The sequence below is a fragment of the Harpegnathos saltator genome, unplaced genomic scaffold, assembly GCF_003227715.2.
Source record: "Harpegnathos saltator strain DR-91 unplaced genomic scaffold, Hsal_v8.6 scaffold47, whole genome shotgun sequence".
Lineage (NCBI taxonomy): Eukaryota > Metazoa > Arthropoda > Insecta > Hymenoptera > Formicidae > Harpegnathos > Harpegnathos saltator.
The window spans coordinates 1070847-1086335 of NW_020230283.1; the positions used below are offsets into that span (position 1 = coordinate 1070847).

At 39.1% G+C, this 15489-nt stretch overlaps 2 protein-coding genes and 1 long non-coding RNA gene across 7 annotated transcripts; 2 read left to right on the plus strand and 1 right to left on the minus strand.

The window, feature by feature from the left end:
- Positions 1–2288: 2288 nt before the first annotated feature.
- LOC105181070 (inactive hydroxysteroid dehydrogenase-like protein 1) lies at positions 2289–11541 on the plus strand. Of its 5 annotated transcripts, none has more exons than XM_011137588.3 (5): positions 2289–2532; positions 9651–9838; positions 10042–10278; positions 10521–10864; positions 11118–11333. In XM_011137588.3, exons 2-5 carry the CDS (start codon positions 9679–9681, stop codon positions 11331–11333), a joined length of 957 nt encoding a protein of 318 aa, XP_011135890.1. In that variant the 5' UTR covers positions 2289–2532; positions 9651–9678. The 5 variants fall into 5 exon arrangements, with proteins under 5 accessions (XP_011135890.1, XP_011135891.1, XP_011135893.1 ...); XM_011137589.3 differs by lacking the exon at positions 2289–2532 and adding an exon at positions 2544–2722; XM_011137591.3 differs by lacking the exon at positions 2289–2532 and adding an exon at positions 7056–7642.
- LOC112589328 (uncharacterized) lies at positions 11314–12977 on the minus strand. Its single transcript, XR_003113471.1, has 2 exons — positions 12899–12977; positions 11314–12797 (listed from the first exon to the last, which is right to left on the minus strand). It is a non-coding gene; the product is annotated as an uncharacterized LOC112589328 (long non-coding RNA).
- LOC105181069 (uncharacterized) lies at positions 12797–14847 on the plus strand. The gene is made up of 2 exons (XM_011137587.3): positions 12797–13344; positions 13769–14847. The coding sequence occupies exons 1-2, from the start codon at positions 13144–13146 to the stop codon at positions 14543–14545; spliced, it is 978 nt and encodes a 325-aa protein (XP_011135889.1). The 5' UTR covers positions 12797–13143; the 3' UTR covers positions 14546–14847.
- The last annotated feature ends 642 nt before the right edge of the window (positions 14848–15489 follow it).

Here is a 15489-nt window from a genome sequence, read left to right on the forward strand (position 1 = left end):
ATAATGCAAATCTTATTGATTTTAATATAAATTTTCTCTTATACACAGATTATTTAATCTTTCTTTAAGAGGATTATTATTTATTCTTACTGTACTTTATTCTTACTGACTATACTGGTTAATTTGAGAAAATTATTATAATGCATAGCGAAGAGTAATATATATATAGATGTACTTCTGGCTCCATTTCTACAATAAGTTGGCATGAATGAAATAAGATCATAATTACAAATAAATTTCCAATCAGGTTTTTGTTATGAACTTCATAGCTAAAAAGATGTTCATCATAACGAATTATATGAAATATAATTAAAGGAAAGAATATATTATTCAACTTTGTTCAAAAATCTATTTTAGAAATTCGGTAAGATCGATCAATTAATCGAATCGCAGAATCATATTTTTTTGAACGCGATATGAATATCTTTTATTTAACTTTAACAAGTCTGTTTCGAGGCAACGCTAGGCGAATGTCAAACACGAGACGAATGTCAATTTTCTTATTTTCAGGAATTCATTCCTTCTGCGAGCTCGGACAATATTATATATATATATTTAGAATCAGAATTAAAGATAAAAAGTGTGAAGTTTTACAAAACAAGGTAACATTTTGAAAATTTCATAACGATACTCCCACGATGGGAGAAGCGATAAAACGATTTTAGTTACGAAAACTGCCCACGAAGGGTGAAAAGATATTTAATTATCTTTTAACATATCGAATATCTCACGATGAGAAAAAACTTTGTTTAATACATAATTAAAAATTCCTCTTATTCGAACTCCTACGATAGGAGAGGAGAAAGTTGTTCCTTTCAGAATGAATATATTCATCAGAAGGACTATTTATTAATTCTTTTCTTAATTTCAGATCTTAATCCAAATCTAGAACTTGACCAAGACACAAAAAGATTCTATTCATCCCTAATTCCTGGATTCCTAGACTATCCAGACTGAATTTGAGAGACTTCTCTTATAGCTGAACCCATCATAAAATTCAAAAGAATCTACTATTTCATCGGATGATATCAAGACCTTAAAATTCAGATAAATATTAATTTTTTCTATAATTATAAGAGTAACTCTATTTCGTTTTAATTAATAATACTGTTCCTTCTTATTGAGTTCTTTTTTTTTATTTTTCCAATTTTTAAGAATTAAAAGATTTAAAGTTTTTCTAAAAGCGTGAACCAAAGAGATTTAGTTTAAAACAAATTTCTTGCAATAGATAATAAACTGTATTTGACCAAATATGGGAAAATTATCTGCGTTATATGTTACAGTTATATGTTACAGCAACACACATATCGTTTTTTTAAACAACGTTCCAAATATTCTGATCCATGAGCATATGATTATTTTTCCGTTCATATCTGGAAGTAGAGCATGACTGAACAAAAGAAGCCGACGTTCAAATCAACATATTCCTCTTCATACAAGAGGAAAATTAATTAATATAACAGGGAATCCTCTTGAAATAATAGGAAAGTAGTTAGAAAAATATCTAATAAATTTTAGATGAATGGTTCAGTTTAATCGCTTCATCGAAAGAGGAATCATTTTTCTGTAAAAAGCTTCGCTTAAAATATGAGACTATGGGAAAATTCACTTTACAAATAGAATACTTTTTTTGGAGTGTAATAACGCCGGAGCGCATATTTGACTCCGGACATTTTGTTGTCGCGAATTATATTCTATGTTGACGATTTGAATACTCCAATTTAAAGACCAAATCGACAAAAGCGTCCTTGCCGGCATTTCCGTCGGGCGCTATCAGACATTCAGATTTTTATCTAATCTTAGCGGTAGATGAACATTGCTGCCGCGTTGCCGCTATCATTATTCTCATTATCGTTGTTATCATCGTCACGGCTATGCTATCATCGTCTCTTTCATTATTCAGTCATTATCGTGTCATTATCATCGTCACTGCCGCAGCGAGACGTAAAACAACTCGCACGTAAGCCGCGGTATTTTTTCATTGCGCAATCTTAATTCCGCCGACCGAGACTTTCTCTTTCCTCGGTCCCGCGTAAGAGATGTGTGAATCTTCACTTTTAAAAAGAGCAGAGCAGCGCTCGGTTTGTACGCTCCGGTATGTAATACATGTTCCAAGTTGTGTAACTCGTTTTTTGGAAACTATTAAAAACAATTTCCTGCATTGTGCTTCAATCGGCGATTCTTTGATTTATTATCTTATCTATTATTTTCTTATTTTATCTAATCATACTCTTTACTTTATACACATGAGAGCCAATTTCGTCATGGCAGCCAACTCGCCGTCTCTCATACGCGCAGTCTCGTCTTCCTCTCGCGGGAGACACATCGATTATTTATCGCACGGGAGTGTCATAACTGCAAAAGTGCCGCGAGAGCCAACCAGTGTGTTTTGGAGGAGAATCAAGGATCGCCTGGAAGCCTGCGCGCGTTTTTGCAGCACTTCCAGTCTCGAGCAGCTGACCTTTGCGAGCACCGAGTTGGTAGAACAAAAATAGATCATCGCGGGACAATCGAGCCGGCTGAGAGTAACAAGTTGGTTCGATATTATGTTATTCTTGTCTCCGTGTTTGCGAGGTCAACGATGACCAATAATGGCGATTTCTACGCGAGCCACGTTTCGAAATTCGCCGCAACTACAAAGCGGCGTACGCAGTTCGACCATTCTTTCTCCGACGACGAGTTTCGGGCTCAGCCGATGTCCAATGGGAAGATTTGTCTCTTCGTAAGTAATTCTCACGTATACTCGAGAGACATTACGAGTATCGAATCAACAGCGGGGATAATATTACGACACCTCGAATACTTTCGAACTCGGCTTGTCAGTCGATTCAAGCGTGTACTTTAACCTCGATGAGTTTCGTTGTGTATCTAGCAGCCAACTCGCGTGGAAATCCATCTCTCGTAGGAATTACAAAGAAATCCTCCGATTGGATGCGGGACGCGCAATCGGTCGCGAAGTTAAAGCGTTACAATCTTTCATCCACTGTGACCGCATTTCTAGCACTTTTTCTTTTTTCTTCTTTTTTTAACAAGGTACATCATTGTACATCGTCGATGTATTGTGACATGCACGCGAGCGAAGCGAATACATGCAAAGCGAATCACGCGAGCCGTCAAGCCGAATGACTCAAAACGCGTGATTTTGCTTACGTCGCAAAAATTCGGCCGCCTCGCTCGTCTTAATTGACGGCGCGCGTGCTTTATTCGGATATTCATAAGCTGATGGAAAATAACTCGACGAAATATGTAATCGTTATCAGAACGTTCGATTCACACGCGTTATTGGAAAATTACTAATCGCTTTGTCGAAAGAAAAATGCGTCGCTGCAATAGCTCTATCGAAACTTGATTAATGAACTGTTTGAACTCTAAGCGCCACAGCGAAAAATGTTCGCTTTCGGAAACAAACAATGTTTCAACTCGAGCAAGGGCAATAATTCACGTTTACGGTGAAATACGCACGCTATCACCTTTTTGCTCGTGTCACTCTTCTGTTAATGTGCGGTTTGAATTTTAGCTGCCAAACTTGCCTCACAATTTGCCTGTAATGACAAAACGGCTGGCCTTTCAGCCAAGCCCGAGTCAGCTACTTATCGGAATCAGATTTATCTGATAGTCAATTATTTTCCTTCTCACGTGAAGAAACGAAGTTGCGCGGTTATGAAATCTAATTATGTTGCGTATTACCGCCATTTCGCCAGCTCATTCGCCCAAGATTAAACTCTCGATGTTGTAAAAAATTTGTATGAAGAGAGGGAAATTATATTTGTTCGTTCTGAAAATTCAATAAAAAAGAATGTTTATTTTTCGTTTTTCAATAACGAAATTTTATTGCGGCTTACCGGATGGCTCTCAAATAATCTGAAGAGCTGAAAACAATTTCTTTTTTCCGGAACCATCAGTATTCATCTGAGTTATCTGACTCAGCGCAGGGATAAGAATGTAAAGGGTGTTTATACCGACGAAAATCAAGTCACGCTGACGTTGCTCGCGCGACTGCACGCTTCTCAAATTTTCCAATTCCGCGATGGTAAATTGTTGCCCGTGGTATCAGTTTCATAACTGCAAAGTATTCTTCGGAATTCGAAAATCGAAATCTTATCCTAATAAAGACGGATCATCCGAAAGAAAGTAATTTCAGAAATTTTAGAGAATTTTATTCTTATATATGGCCTCAAGAGGATTCCTCTAAAATTAAGAAGAAAATATTATAAATTAATATTATAAACACATGATTCTTAAAGTTAGAGGAATTATATGTTATATGTATAATGCAAATCTTGTTGATTTTAATATAAATTTCCTCTTATACACAGATTATTAAATTTTTTTTTAAGAGGATTATTATTTATTCTTACTGTACTTTATTCTTACTAGTTATACGTTCTTTTATAAGGAAAACAGAGAAAATTATTATGAAACTGTCCGGAAAAAATTCTAATTTAATTTTTTTTATTTCCTGCTGGAAAAGTAGGAAAAACATAAATTTATAATTTTAAGTACTCTAAATGGCATTTAATGTAGTGTCTAATGCGATATGATAAATGGATATGTGTATGTGTGATATGATAAATGGATATGTGTATGTGTATATACTTACGTTGAAATATGGGCCAGTATGTCTTTAAATTGATTTTCTCCAAAAGTTCTTGGACTTCGTTCATGACGAAACAACCGAGAAAAACAACACAAACTAAACAACATAAATTAGATTCTAGAGCAAAGGAAAAAAGAAGAGAGATTGTTATTCAGTTTGTGTTGTTTTGAACGAAATTCAAGAATTTTTCTTTTTTAGAGTCTAGATGTTGTCCATAAAATAAATGTGGCGACAGCCGTCATATGCAGAGAGAGAGAGAGAGAGAGAGAGAGAGAGAGAGAGAGAGAGAGAGAGTGTGTGTTTGTGTGTGTCTCTGTGTGAGTAGATGGAAAAGGAAAAACGCCGACGAGCGTTCTTCTTGATACAAGAGGAAAATTAATTGATATAAGAGGAAATCCTCTTGAAACAGGAGGAAACCAGTTAGAACAATAATAAATTTTAGATGAATGGTTCACTTTAATCGCTTCGTCGAAAGAGAAATCCTTTTTCTGTAAAAGGCTTCGCTTAGAATATGAGACTATGGGAAAGATCACTTTACAAATAGAATACTTTTTTTGGGTGATATCTGTTCTCTAATACGTATCTCCGCAACGTACCTCCGGCACGTTTCAATCAAATCAAAGGTGAAATTTTGCAAATCGCTCGATCGATGAGTCGCACGACAGACGGAGACGCGTTCGCAAAATCGGAGCTTTCGCAGGTGGAAATGCGTGTCATCGAGTGCGTCGACATCCGTGTAAGTCAATGAGCTTTGTCATTGACCAATAACGCGTCAATGTGCGGCCTCGATCCCGAAAGTGAATGTAAGAGCTGCGAAAGGATCATTAGCGCAATTGCCCGTGATGCAAGGTGCCGTAATAGTGCCTGAAGAACCCCTCCGGTCTCCGTTAGTATTAGTATGTAAAGTTACACCGCTGTTCAACCACTGTGTTGCAACGTGATATGTGTGAGAAGCATTAGTGGGCGAATTTACGAAGTGGCAAATTAAGTAACGGACTAAGTTACGATGCTTTATGGCAGCGAAGTACAAATGACGCGTGATAAATGGGACTGCGGTTTGTGAATTAATAAAACGTGAGCGTTAAACGTCGTGAGTGCTAATTACGGTAACATTGATCGAACTGCTTTACGGGACTTCCATTCGCAAAATTACGCATATCGCATCCAGTTTATTTAAAATCAATATATCAATTTAACGTAACGTTAATGTAAATTTTAAAGAAAATCATTGAAAATTAAAATTAATGAAATTATTGAAAATTAGAACAAAGTAGAAGTGGCATATACATATGTATGTATACGCATGTTAAAAATTTATACGTTAAAGTAAACGGAAATAAAACGTGTAGACAAAATTAATGTATAGATTATAGGAGGAGATAATAAATAATAATGGTCAGGCAAAACGTATATTTATTTTGTTATTCGATTGTTTGTTCTGTCGCTCTGTTTTTTCGCTGTTACACCGCTTGTGTGCATCTAGCTTATGCAGGGTGTCCGGGATCTTTTGGAAATTGTGAAAATTAACTGTGCAAATTAATCACATTACACTGACAGTGAGAAGAAAAGTCAAGTACCATTTTGCAAAAATCGCGATAGTTATAAAATGATTAGTGATCACGATCTGAGATTGAAAGATCTAATTGAAAATGACCACATCTAGAGGCTCTAGAAGGATTTTACCTGATAACTTGAAAATTTGCGTACTTATTTGCAAAATGGTAAAGGACATTTCTGTTCAGAATGACTTAACCCACAATTATATGAAGGCTATCGTGTTTAGCGATAGATATAAGTATATTGAACTTTGAATCCTGAATCTTGAAGCTGTCGCAAAGCACGCAAATTTGCAAGTTATCAATTAAAAGATAACTCTGCACACGTGGTCGTTTTCAATCATTAATAATGTAATAACTATTGCGATTTTTGCAAAATGGTACTTGACTTTTCTTCTCAGTTTCATCCGATTAATCTTCGTTTCTGATTAATCTGATTAATCAATTTTCCGTTTCCAAAAGATCCTGGACAAAAGAACACACGTAAGACAAGCTATTCTCGAAGATTCTCGAATGTTCTCACGCGAGTCTAAGGTCACTCGCAAATCAAACCAGACAACCGGATTCAAACAGATATCCACGATCAAACATCGATCGCCGCTCGACGTTTCGTCTTAACGGACGGTTTCGCCAGCGGAAATTCCACGAGATATTCTATTCCTATTTTTTTCTTTAATTCATATTATATTCTTGCGTTACGCCATATGTATGTTTGAGTAAATTTCCGCTTGTACCTTTAAAGAAGCTACGTTTAATTTATCTCACACCGCACCGTTCCTTCTAGAATTTCGTCCGTTCTAGAATTAAGCTGTCGGAGATCAAATTTCCGCTGATAGGATACATACTTAACGTTGCGACTTTCTCCATTCCTGACCCATTTTTCGAACGCACCGCGGCTGAGAATAATCGTTCAGCAGGCGTACGTTTTAGGCAAAATATTTTGATCAAAACACAAACACGTCCGTTGCGTGACAGGCGAATAGAAAAATTCAGCCACGGAAGATCATCTGACATAACGCGTAGAGAAAGTACCACCGCGGGACTTCTCGTCGCTGGTCTTATGCGTAATTGCACCAACGAAATGTCGCTTAGTTTCGCTTCGGCCTTCGTTCTCCGAGCATCTCCTCGAGCACCGGAGCTGCGGAGAGTTCTCACGAGCGCGCGCTGGCAGTAGTCGGCCGAAGGGCGCGCACAAAGTTGCACGCACACGTGTGATCGCGCGTGCACTTCTACAACGTGCACCGAAATATCTGGTAGCGATTGCCCAAGAGAACTTTCACGCTCGGAAACTCAAACGTCAGCGAAGTGGACGAAATTTCACGTACGCTCGTAGCACGCGCGCACACGCGACCCTTGAAGTTTTCAAGTACCGCGCCGCGCCGCGCCGCGCCGAGCCGAGCCGAGCCGAGCCGGGGTCTCGGGTGTTCCGCAGCGCCGGATTCCGTCGGACCAAGTTCGCTCCTCTCCCCGTGTGTGAACGTTCATTCAAGTGAGTAGTTTGGCTGGTGGCCGCGTAGATGCTCCACGACACACGCTCGTCGCCAGTGCCATTGACGCAGCGTATTCTCATATCGTACGTATGACAGCGTTCGCTCGGGGATTAGAGGATAACGAGGATCAACCAGGTTACAGCTAACTGCGCTCGTTCGCTGATGTTAATACGCCCTGCGTGGCCGGAACACGCGGTATAATGATCGTCGTTGTTGTCGTCGTCGTCGTCGTCCAAGACTCGACCTTGACCCCCCATTCGCTGTTCATCCGAGGCTCTGCGAAGATCCACATTAATTTCCACGTTGATTTCGCGTTAATTCACGTTCAAGCGAAGTCGCGCCTAATCACCCAGCTGACCTCTCGCTGACAATTCAAATCTGTCCGGTTGTTTGTCACTGTTACACGAACATCGGCTCGAGATTCGCGCCTCCGATTTTCCACTCGTCGGTTTCTGGTTGGCCACGCTAATTCGACGCTTGACTCGATTCATCGTGAAAGACTCATTCATCATCATCATCGTCCCTGGTGCGTCGCGATTTTTATACAAGGATCGATTATTAAACTTGATTTATTTATACGTATATACTTGACTTCCCGTTCTCTCGTCTGTAGAAAAATCCGAGCAGAGTCGCGTGAATCTTCAATGCACCCCAAAAAAGAGTAATTTCAGGTCAAGCGGAATCATCTAAATTTTAGAGGATTTTATTCTTTTGTATGGCCTCAAGAGGATTCTTCCAAGATTAAGAAGAAAATATCATAAATACATTATTCTTAGAATTAGAGGGATTATATCTTACGTATATAATGCAAATCTTATTGATTTTAATATATAAATTTCCTCTTATACACAGATTATTTAATCTTTTTTTAAGAGAATTATTATTTATTCTAACTGGCTGGTTAATTTGAAAAAATTATTATAATGTATATAGCGGAAAGTAATATACAGGGTGTTCATGTGAAAACTTTCCAGCTAATTATCTCGAAAACTATAAAAAATATTAAAAAAAGCTAAAACACACACGTGTTCCATGATTTCGAAGAGGAAAGAATCAGTTTTTTATTTGGAAAGTATTTTCAAGGTCAGTTAAAGGTCAACTTAATTTTTTTTTTATAGAAAACCCAATTTTTTATTATATCTTCTGTTTCTACCAATTAATTTTAACAACTTTTGTCTGGAACATTTTTTTATTTGCCTGATATTTTTTGAAATACTTAAGTAAACTTGGTAACTTTTTCAACATTTAACTTACGATATCCCGCTAACTATTCGTCGAAAGAAAAAATAATATTAGACATTTTTACTTTATTTACTATCAAGAATATGTTACAATAATAGTGCCCTAACTTTTGCTAATTTAATAATTTTGAAATTTCCAAAGGTCGATAATGCCATTCTCTTTCCCCTTCGAAATCATGGAACACGTGTTTTAGCTTCTTTTAATATCTTTCATAGTTTTCGAGATAATTAGCTGGAAAGTTTTCAAATGAACACCCTGTATATATAGATGTACTTCTGGCTTCAGTTCTACAATAAATTGGCGCGAATGAATTTCAATTTTCGCCCATCTGTGAGTGCGATAAACTGAGTCAATTTTAATTTAAGGGAAAAATTAAGTCGAGTCTTCAGCTGGTAGTTTGCAAAATCAATTGTAACGGCGGAGATATGTCGGACGTTGTCCAAGACTCGATTTTTCCTCCTAACATTTTATCCGTTATTTTTCTTCCTTAGTTTACGCTAATTTAGAATCGCGTGAAATATTCAGCGAATCTTTCGCTTAAAAATGTTTTATTAACCAATATAAAGGTATTGAATATTTACTAAGACCAACTCAAGTTGCTAATGATTCTTTGATGACTTTCGAAACGCGGAAAGAATTGAAAGGGGTTTTTACGCCTTAGCTGCCAAGAGGTACTTGGGAGCATTTGCATAAAGACGGAGATGAAGACTAGGAGATGCCGCCTTTCGCAATAACTTCGCCTCAACTCTGTCCCTTAAATTGAAGGTGACGAAATTGCAAGAAACGGAGCAAGATGCTGCTGCAAGCAGTGCTCTGGCTGCTGGTCTGCCTGGTCGCTTTGTGTATCCTCTCGGAATCCATAGACACGATCCTGAGCATCCTGTGGGAGATGGTCGCGACGATATTCGGCGGCAAGCAAATCGACCTGCGAAAAACCTTCGGCGAGTGGGCTGGTAAGAACACGAGATTCGCTTCTTCGTCGCACTTTGGAGCGTTTCTAGACAGCTCCGCTAAGCTTCGATATCTAACCTTCCTCTGGCTGCATAATTTAAGTCAATTTGCATTTCTACTAACTCGCAATGTGAACGACGATAGGGAAGGAATACGTTTCCGCGATGTTCCAGCTAGATAAACACGAGAATCGTAAATATTCCAGTTGTCACTGGCTCGACTGACGGCATTGGCAAAGCATACGCGATAGAATTAGCGAGGAGAAACATAAATCTGGTTCTGATCAGCAGAAGTATGGCAAAACTCGAAAACACGAAGCAAGAAATTATGCAGGTGAATCCGCAGGTCAAGGTGAAGATTATAGAGGCGGATTTCAGCGTAGGAAAAGATATCTACCATAAGATCCAACTTCAACTAAGCGACATACCCGTCGGTATCCTAGGTAATTAAACGCACTCGACTTCGTTTCACTTCTTATATCCCCCCTCTGTGATTATTATTCTATAAAAACTACGCGAGCAACTCTCTTCAAGTGGAGGCACTTGAATCTCGAATTCGAGCAGAAAATCGACTCGTTCAGTCAAGTTCGACGAGAACAATCGGACTAGTCGGTCGAGGAATTCAGTTCGACCTGACGGAGACGAATTATTCATTTGACTTCAACCGCCTTCCTCTTGTCTCAAGTTAACAACGTGGGCAAGATGTACGATTATCCCATGTACCTCGACGAGGTGCCCGAGCAGATATTGTGGGACATAATCAATATAAACGTGGGCGCAACCACGCTGATGACACGACTGGTCATCGGACAGATGCAACAACGCAGACGGGGTGCTATCGTCAACGTCTCCTCAGGGTCGGACCTAACGCCACTACCGTTGATGACGGTGTACTCCGCTACGAAGATGTATATAAAGAACTTCTCCGAGGCGATCAGGATGGAGTACTCCAAATTCGGCATAATCGTGCAGCATCTGTCGCCGTTCTTCGTCGCTACCAAGATGAACAATTACAGCCACAGAATCAACGTACGTACACGCAACCCCCGTTGCCTCTGTCTTTCTCTTTCGCTCTGTTGAGAGACCAGAGACTTTGCTTTTCACTTCGAGATCGAGATGTCGTAATTATAAAAAAAATAAGAAATGTTCGAAACGAAACTTGGCCAACGAATCAGACGCGTAATATTTGTTTCGCTATTTGAGCACAAACTGTTTAAAGTATCGCAATTATGCAAAAATAGCAATCAATACATACGTTTCATTATTCTCTCGACAAATGCAGGTGAAGAGTCTCTTCGTGCCCGATTCCACGACTTACGCGAGGAACGCCATCGCCACCCTTGGAAAGATCAACAGCAGCACCGGGTACTGGGCTCACAGTATCCAGAAGCTTTTCGTTCTGGCACCTCCCACGTGGATCAAAAACAAAGTCGCTTTATTAATTTCCAGGATACTCAGACAGGATCACTTTAAACAGAAAGAAAAGGAAAAGTTGTGAAATGTGTATGAGAGCGAGTGTAAATAACCCGGTAAACACCGGCAGGATTATATCAACATTATACTAAAAAATGCAAGTACAATTATATAACATACAGTGTAACGGTTAAATATTTAAAAGTGATAGATTATAACATTGATGTAATATTATCGTTACTTGATGTTTGCTAAAAATATATTCTTGAAACTTCTGTTCTCGCACGCAAGAGACGAGTAAATTTTGGTAAATGATTGTTGTAAGCATTAATTGTTATTTAAAATAATGATACAAAATTTCAAAATAAAAAGCGATCTGTAACCTATCACTGGATCGTATCATTTATATTAAAAGATGGTATAACATACATACGCAAGTCCGCAAGACGCAGATATTCGAAAAAAAGTGCTTCTGACTTATCATGGAGTCGTACTACAACCTCAATTCCTCATTATGGACGGTGGCGGCTCGTAGCGGAGACTTTGGAATTATATATTAGAAAATACATAGCCACATACACATTCACGCAATTCATTAGGTTTTGTAAGAGATTGTTAGCAGGCTATTCGATATCCTGATTAGCAATGTGTGCGAAAAATTCAAACGACTAATGCGGTGCCATCTAGCGGGATTGTAGAAAAGCTCGTCGAACTCAACTGATTCGAGTCTCGGCTAAGTAGATTCGAGTCTCGGCTAAAATTAGCACTTTGACCCTTTACGATTATTCGACCCGTTATTTTTGTTAGCGCGTCTTCGCTATGCTGGTTTGAATCTCGGCTAAGTAGGTTCGAGTCTCGGCTAAAAGTTAGCACTTTGACCCTTTATGATTATTTGATCCGTTATTTTTGTTAGTACCAAAGTCTCCGCTACGAGCCGCTAGTATCTTTAAGCATGTAATGCGACTCGAGGACAGGATAGATTTAGTATTTTTTTCTTTTCAAGTAATAGAGTACAACAACTGGGCAAATGTTTTTTTTATTTTTCAAATTGCACGAATAAAAATTCAATGCGCTCCATCTCCGACGAAAATAATAATAATAAAGCCGTTCGAAGAATATTTTGCTGTGTTTTCTAATTTAGTGTTTCTAATTTTGAAATATATCAAGTTTATAATTTTGCTGTTATTTTGAAATATATCAGACTAAATAAAAAAATGGCAAACTCCCGATTTTTTACCTCACATTTTCACTGGGTCTTCTTACGTCGAACAATTATTTATTCAGGAATGCAATATAGATATATTTTAAAGAGGAAACATTTTGAACTCGACAAGCTCCGTAAGAAAAGTTCGGCAACCGGCGAATTTTCACCAGCAGCAACGTAGAAAACATATAAACTTTATATCCCAATGCATATTTGAATATTAGAAACAAGTTACACAATTCTTCCGGGATCACTTTATTTCTATTGTTTTTGCGAAAGTCACAGCTCGTTGAATTTCGCGTCACGATCGAGTAAAAAACGGTCCTTGCTTTCCTCGTGCATAAACTATACATAAAAAAATGTACAGAATTAGCAAATTGCACGCACTCTTTTCCTTCGTGGCGAGACAGAAACGATAACGTTGCGTTTGCGACTGCAATGCATACTTTTCTTTTTATTCTCCTGTGTATTCGCGGAAGATTCGCGGTGCCCTCGCGCGAGGCGTTTCCGCCGCCGTGCCAGTGCAGTATCAACGCAGCTGGAGAGAAATAAATCGCGCTGGCCATGGGGACTGCGTAGCAGTCGCTCTCGGTGCTCCGGTCGCTTGTTTTCTTTGTTTGTTTTCAGTTTCGCCCAGGATTATCTGTCCGCCGTCGAGTTCCCCGGAATTCGATTCGATTCGCGACGCGACATGGCCACGATCGATTCCACGAGCTTTCTGCTTTCGTTGCTTTGTTTCATTACGCTGTTAACCTCGTCTGTCAGTGCTGTCGCTGAGCCAGATGGTACGTCTTCGGCCTTGCAATCTCCGAGCCAGGACTCTCTGTCCAAATCGACGACAATCGGAGGACTCCTACGCAGTGACGTCGTCGACGATGAAAAGCTACGGAAGGCAAGTACCGAAATACTCATGTTGCGTGCATGTGTGTGTGTGTGTGTGTATGTGTGTATATGTATGTGAGAGAGATGCGTTCTGAATTTATTAGCTCTCCCTTGATCTGTGTTATTTATTTTGTTTTATCAGCTGATTTTGCCCCTCGTTTTTATCTAGCGAATATTTCCATTTGATGCTTCTGTATTTTGTTATAGGATCACAGTGCAGGACAATCAAGTTCCTCACGTATTTTTAGCTGTGATTCACCTTTGACATTTTATTCTTATTTTCTGCCTCGTGTATTTTCCTGCTTCCTGCCTCTTCCCTCATATCTGTGCAAAAGTATTTTGATTTTATCAGCAATAAGAAATGAATTTTTGTCAGCAATAAGATTGAACTTTTGTCCGCAATAAGATTGAACTCTTATATTAAAAATCAACAGAATGACGTGAATACATCAATGATGGTGGAAGGAGGACCAATATTGATATCCACGAGCACCCCACAACAAGTGGACACAAAGACTGCGATTGAGCCAGACATCTCCGATGAGACTACAGCGAGAGAAAACATGCTTAAGGAAAGAAACGCTGCACCTTCTGTAGTCCCGAGAAAAGGAGTCCAAGAGAAAAAGGTCAAAGCAAGGAAAGGCGTGAATCAGTCCAGCCAGGAACTGGAACAAGTGACCATGTCGATCAGTCAGACGACTCTCGAGGATATAAAACCCATAGTGGAAAATACTGCCACAACAGCACCTGCTCATACCAGTGATCAAGCTGAAACTTCCAATGTTGACGCATCAAAATTAAACAGCACTACTTCATGGCCTAATGACAACTTAGATCATCACAGTGTGAACTCCAGTTCAATTCCAATGCCAGAGAACATAACTACCTCTCACACGGAGGCCATGAATGACACAACGGTGCAAAAGTCTTCCTCTCCAGTAGAAAAGAAGCATATACCGAAGCCTAAACCAACAGTAACGACTGTCGGCAAATCGGAAATAGACGTATCCAGGCTACCTTCGCGAAACAAGAGTTCTCCGTTAGGCACGCCGAAAAAGATTGATTATATCATACCAGTCATTATAACGATTATCGCTTTACCTCTATTGGGTACAGCCATTTTTGTATTGTACAGACGCGGTCGAGATTGCTGGGACAAGAGGCACTATCGAAGGATGGATTTTCTGATCGATGGAATGTACAACGACTGAGAAAGAGAGAGAGAGAGAGAGAGAGAAAGCGCTGCAAAATCGAAAATTTGCATCACATGAGATTACACGGGCGTGTAATGCAAGGAGAAATCAGTCGTCCATTTTCCACGTTCTTTCGCGGATGCAATTTTATACACGTACTTTTGGAGTAATTGTTACCAAGCGATATAGCGTTGATTTCTTATCACCTAATAACGTCCAAGCGAAGGTTACACCTGTCACCGCTCAGGCCCGTTAACACGCTCGTTATCAGCGTCACACATATACGACACCCCGATTTCTTATCGAAGACATCAGTGTCACACATGTGTCACATATTATAGAAAATACTCAATGTGCCTATTCAACATATTTCATGCGTGCGTAATTGCGGACATGCATTATGTTAAGTGCAGCTACTGAAAATGTGAACGACTTTCAACCCGAACGCATAACGAGCGCGTTAACAGACTCGGCATCTTACTACGTAGTATAAATATATCAAATGAAAATATATATCGCGCTACACACACACACACACACACACACACATATATACATACACATATCATGCAACGATATAAACTTTTACAACCAGTGACGTCCCAACTTGCTGTGCAATATCCTCGCGTCGTATCGTTGCCTTCTTGATAATAACGCGTCAAGAATTTTGTGATTTCTTTTACACAGCGGTCAACATGTTTGACATCGCATTTTGTATGCTGTTTGGCAGCTTCTGTTAATTGTACTTTTAGGACAACGAATACAAAGAATCATATCGAGGGAGGAACGTTGACGGCGACATTGAGACAACGATCCTGTAAATAATTCGCGCGATATATAATTACCGCATCGAATACACTTTCCTAAGATAATGCATAGCGGTATATCTAGAGTAAATAAATTATTATTTACAAAAGTTTACACTTCGCGGATTGCTTTGATCTTGATGTACATATTATACG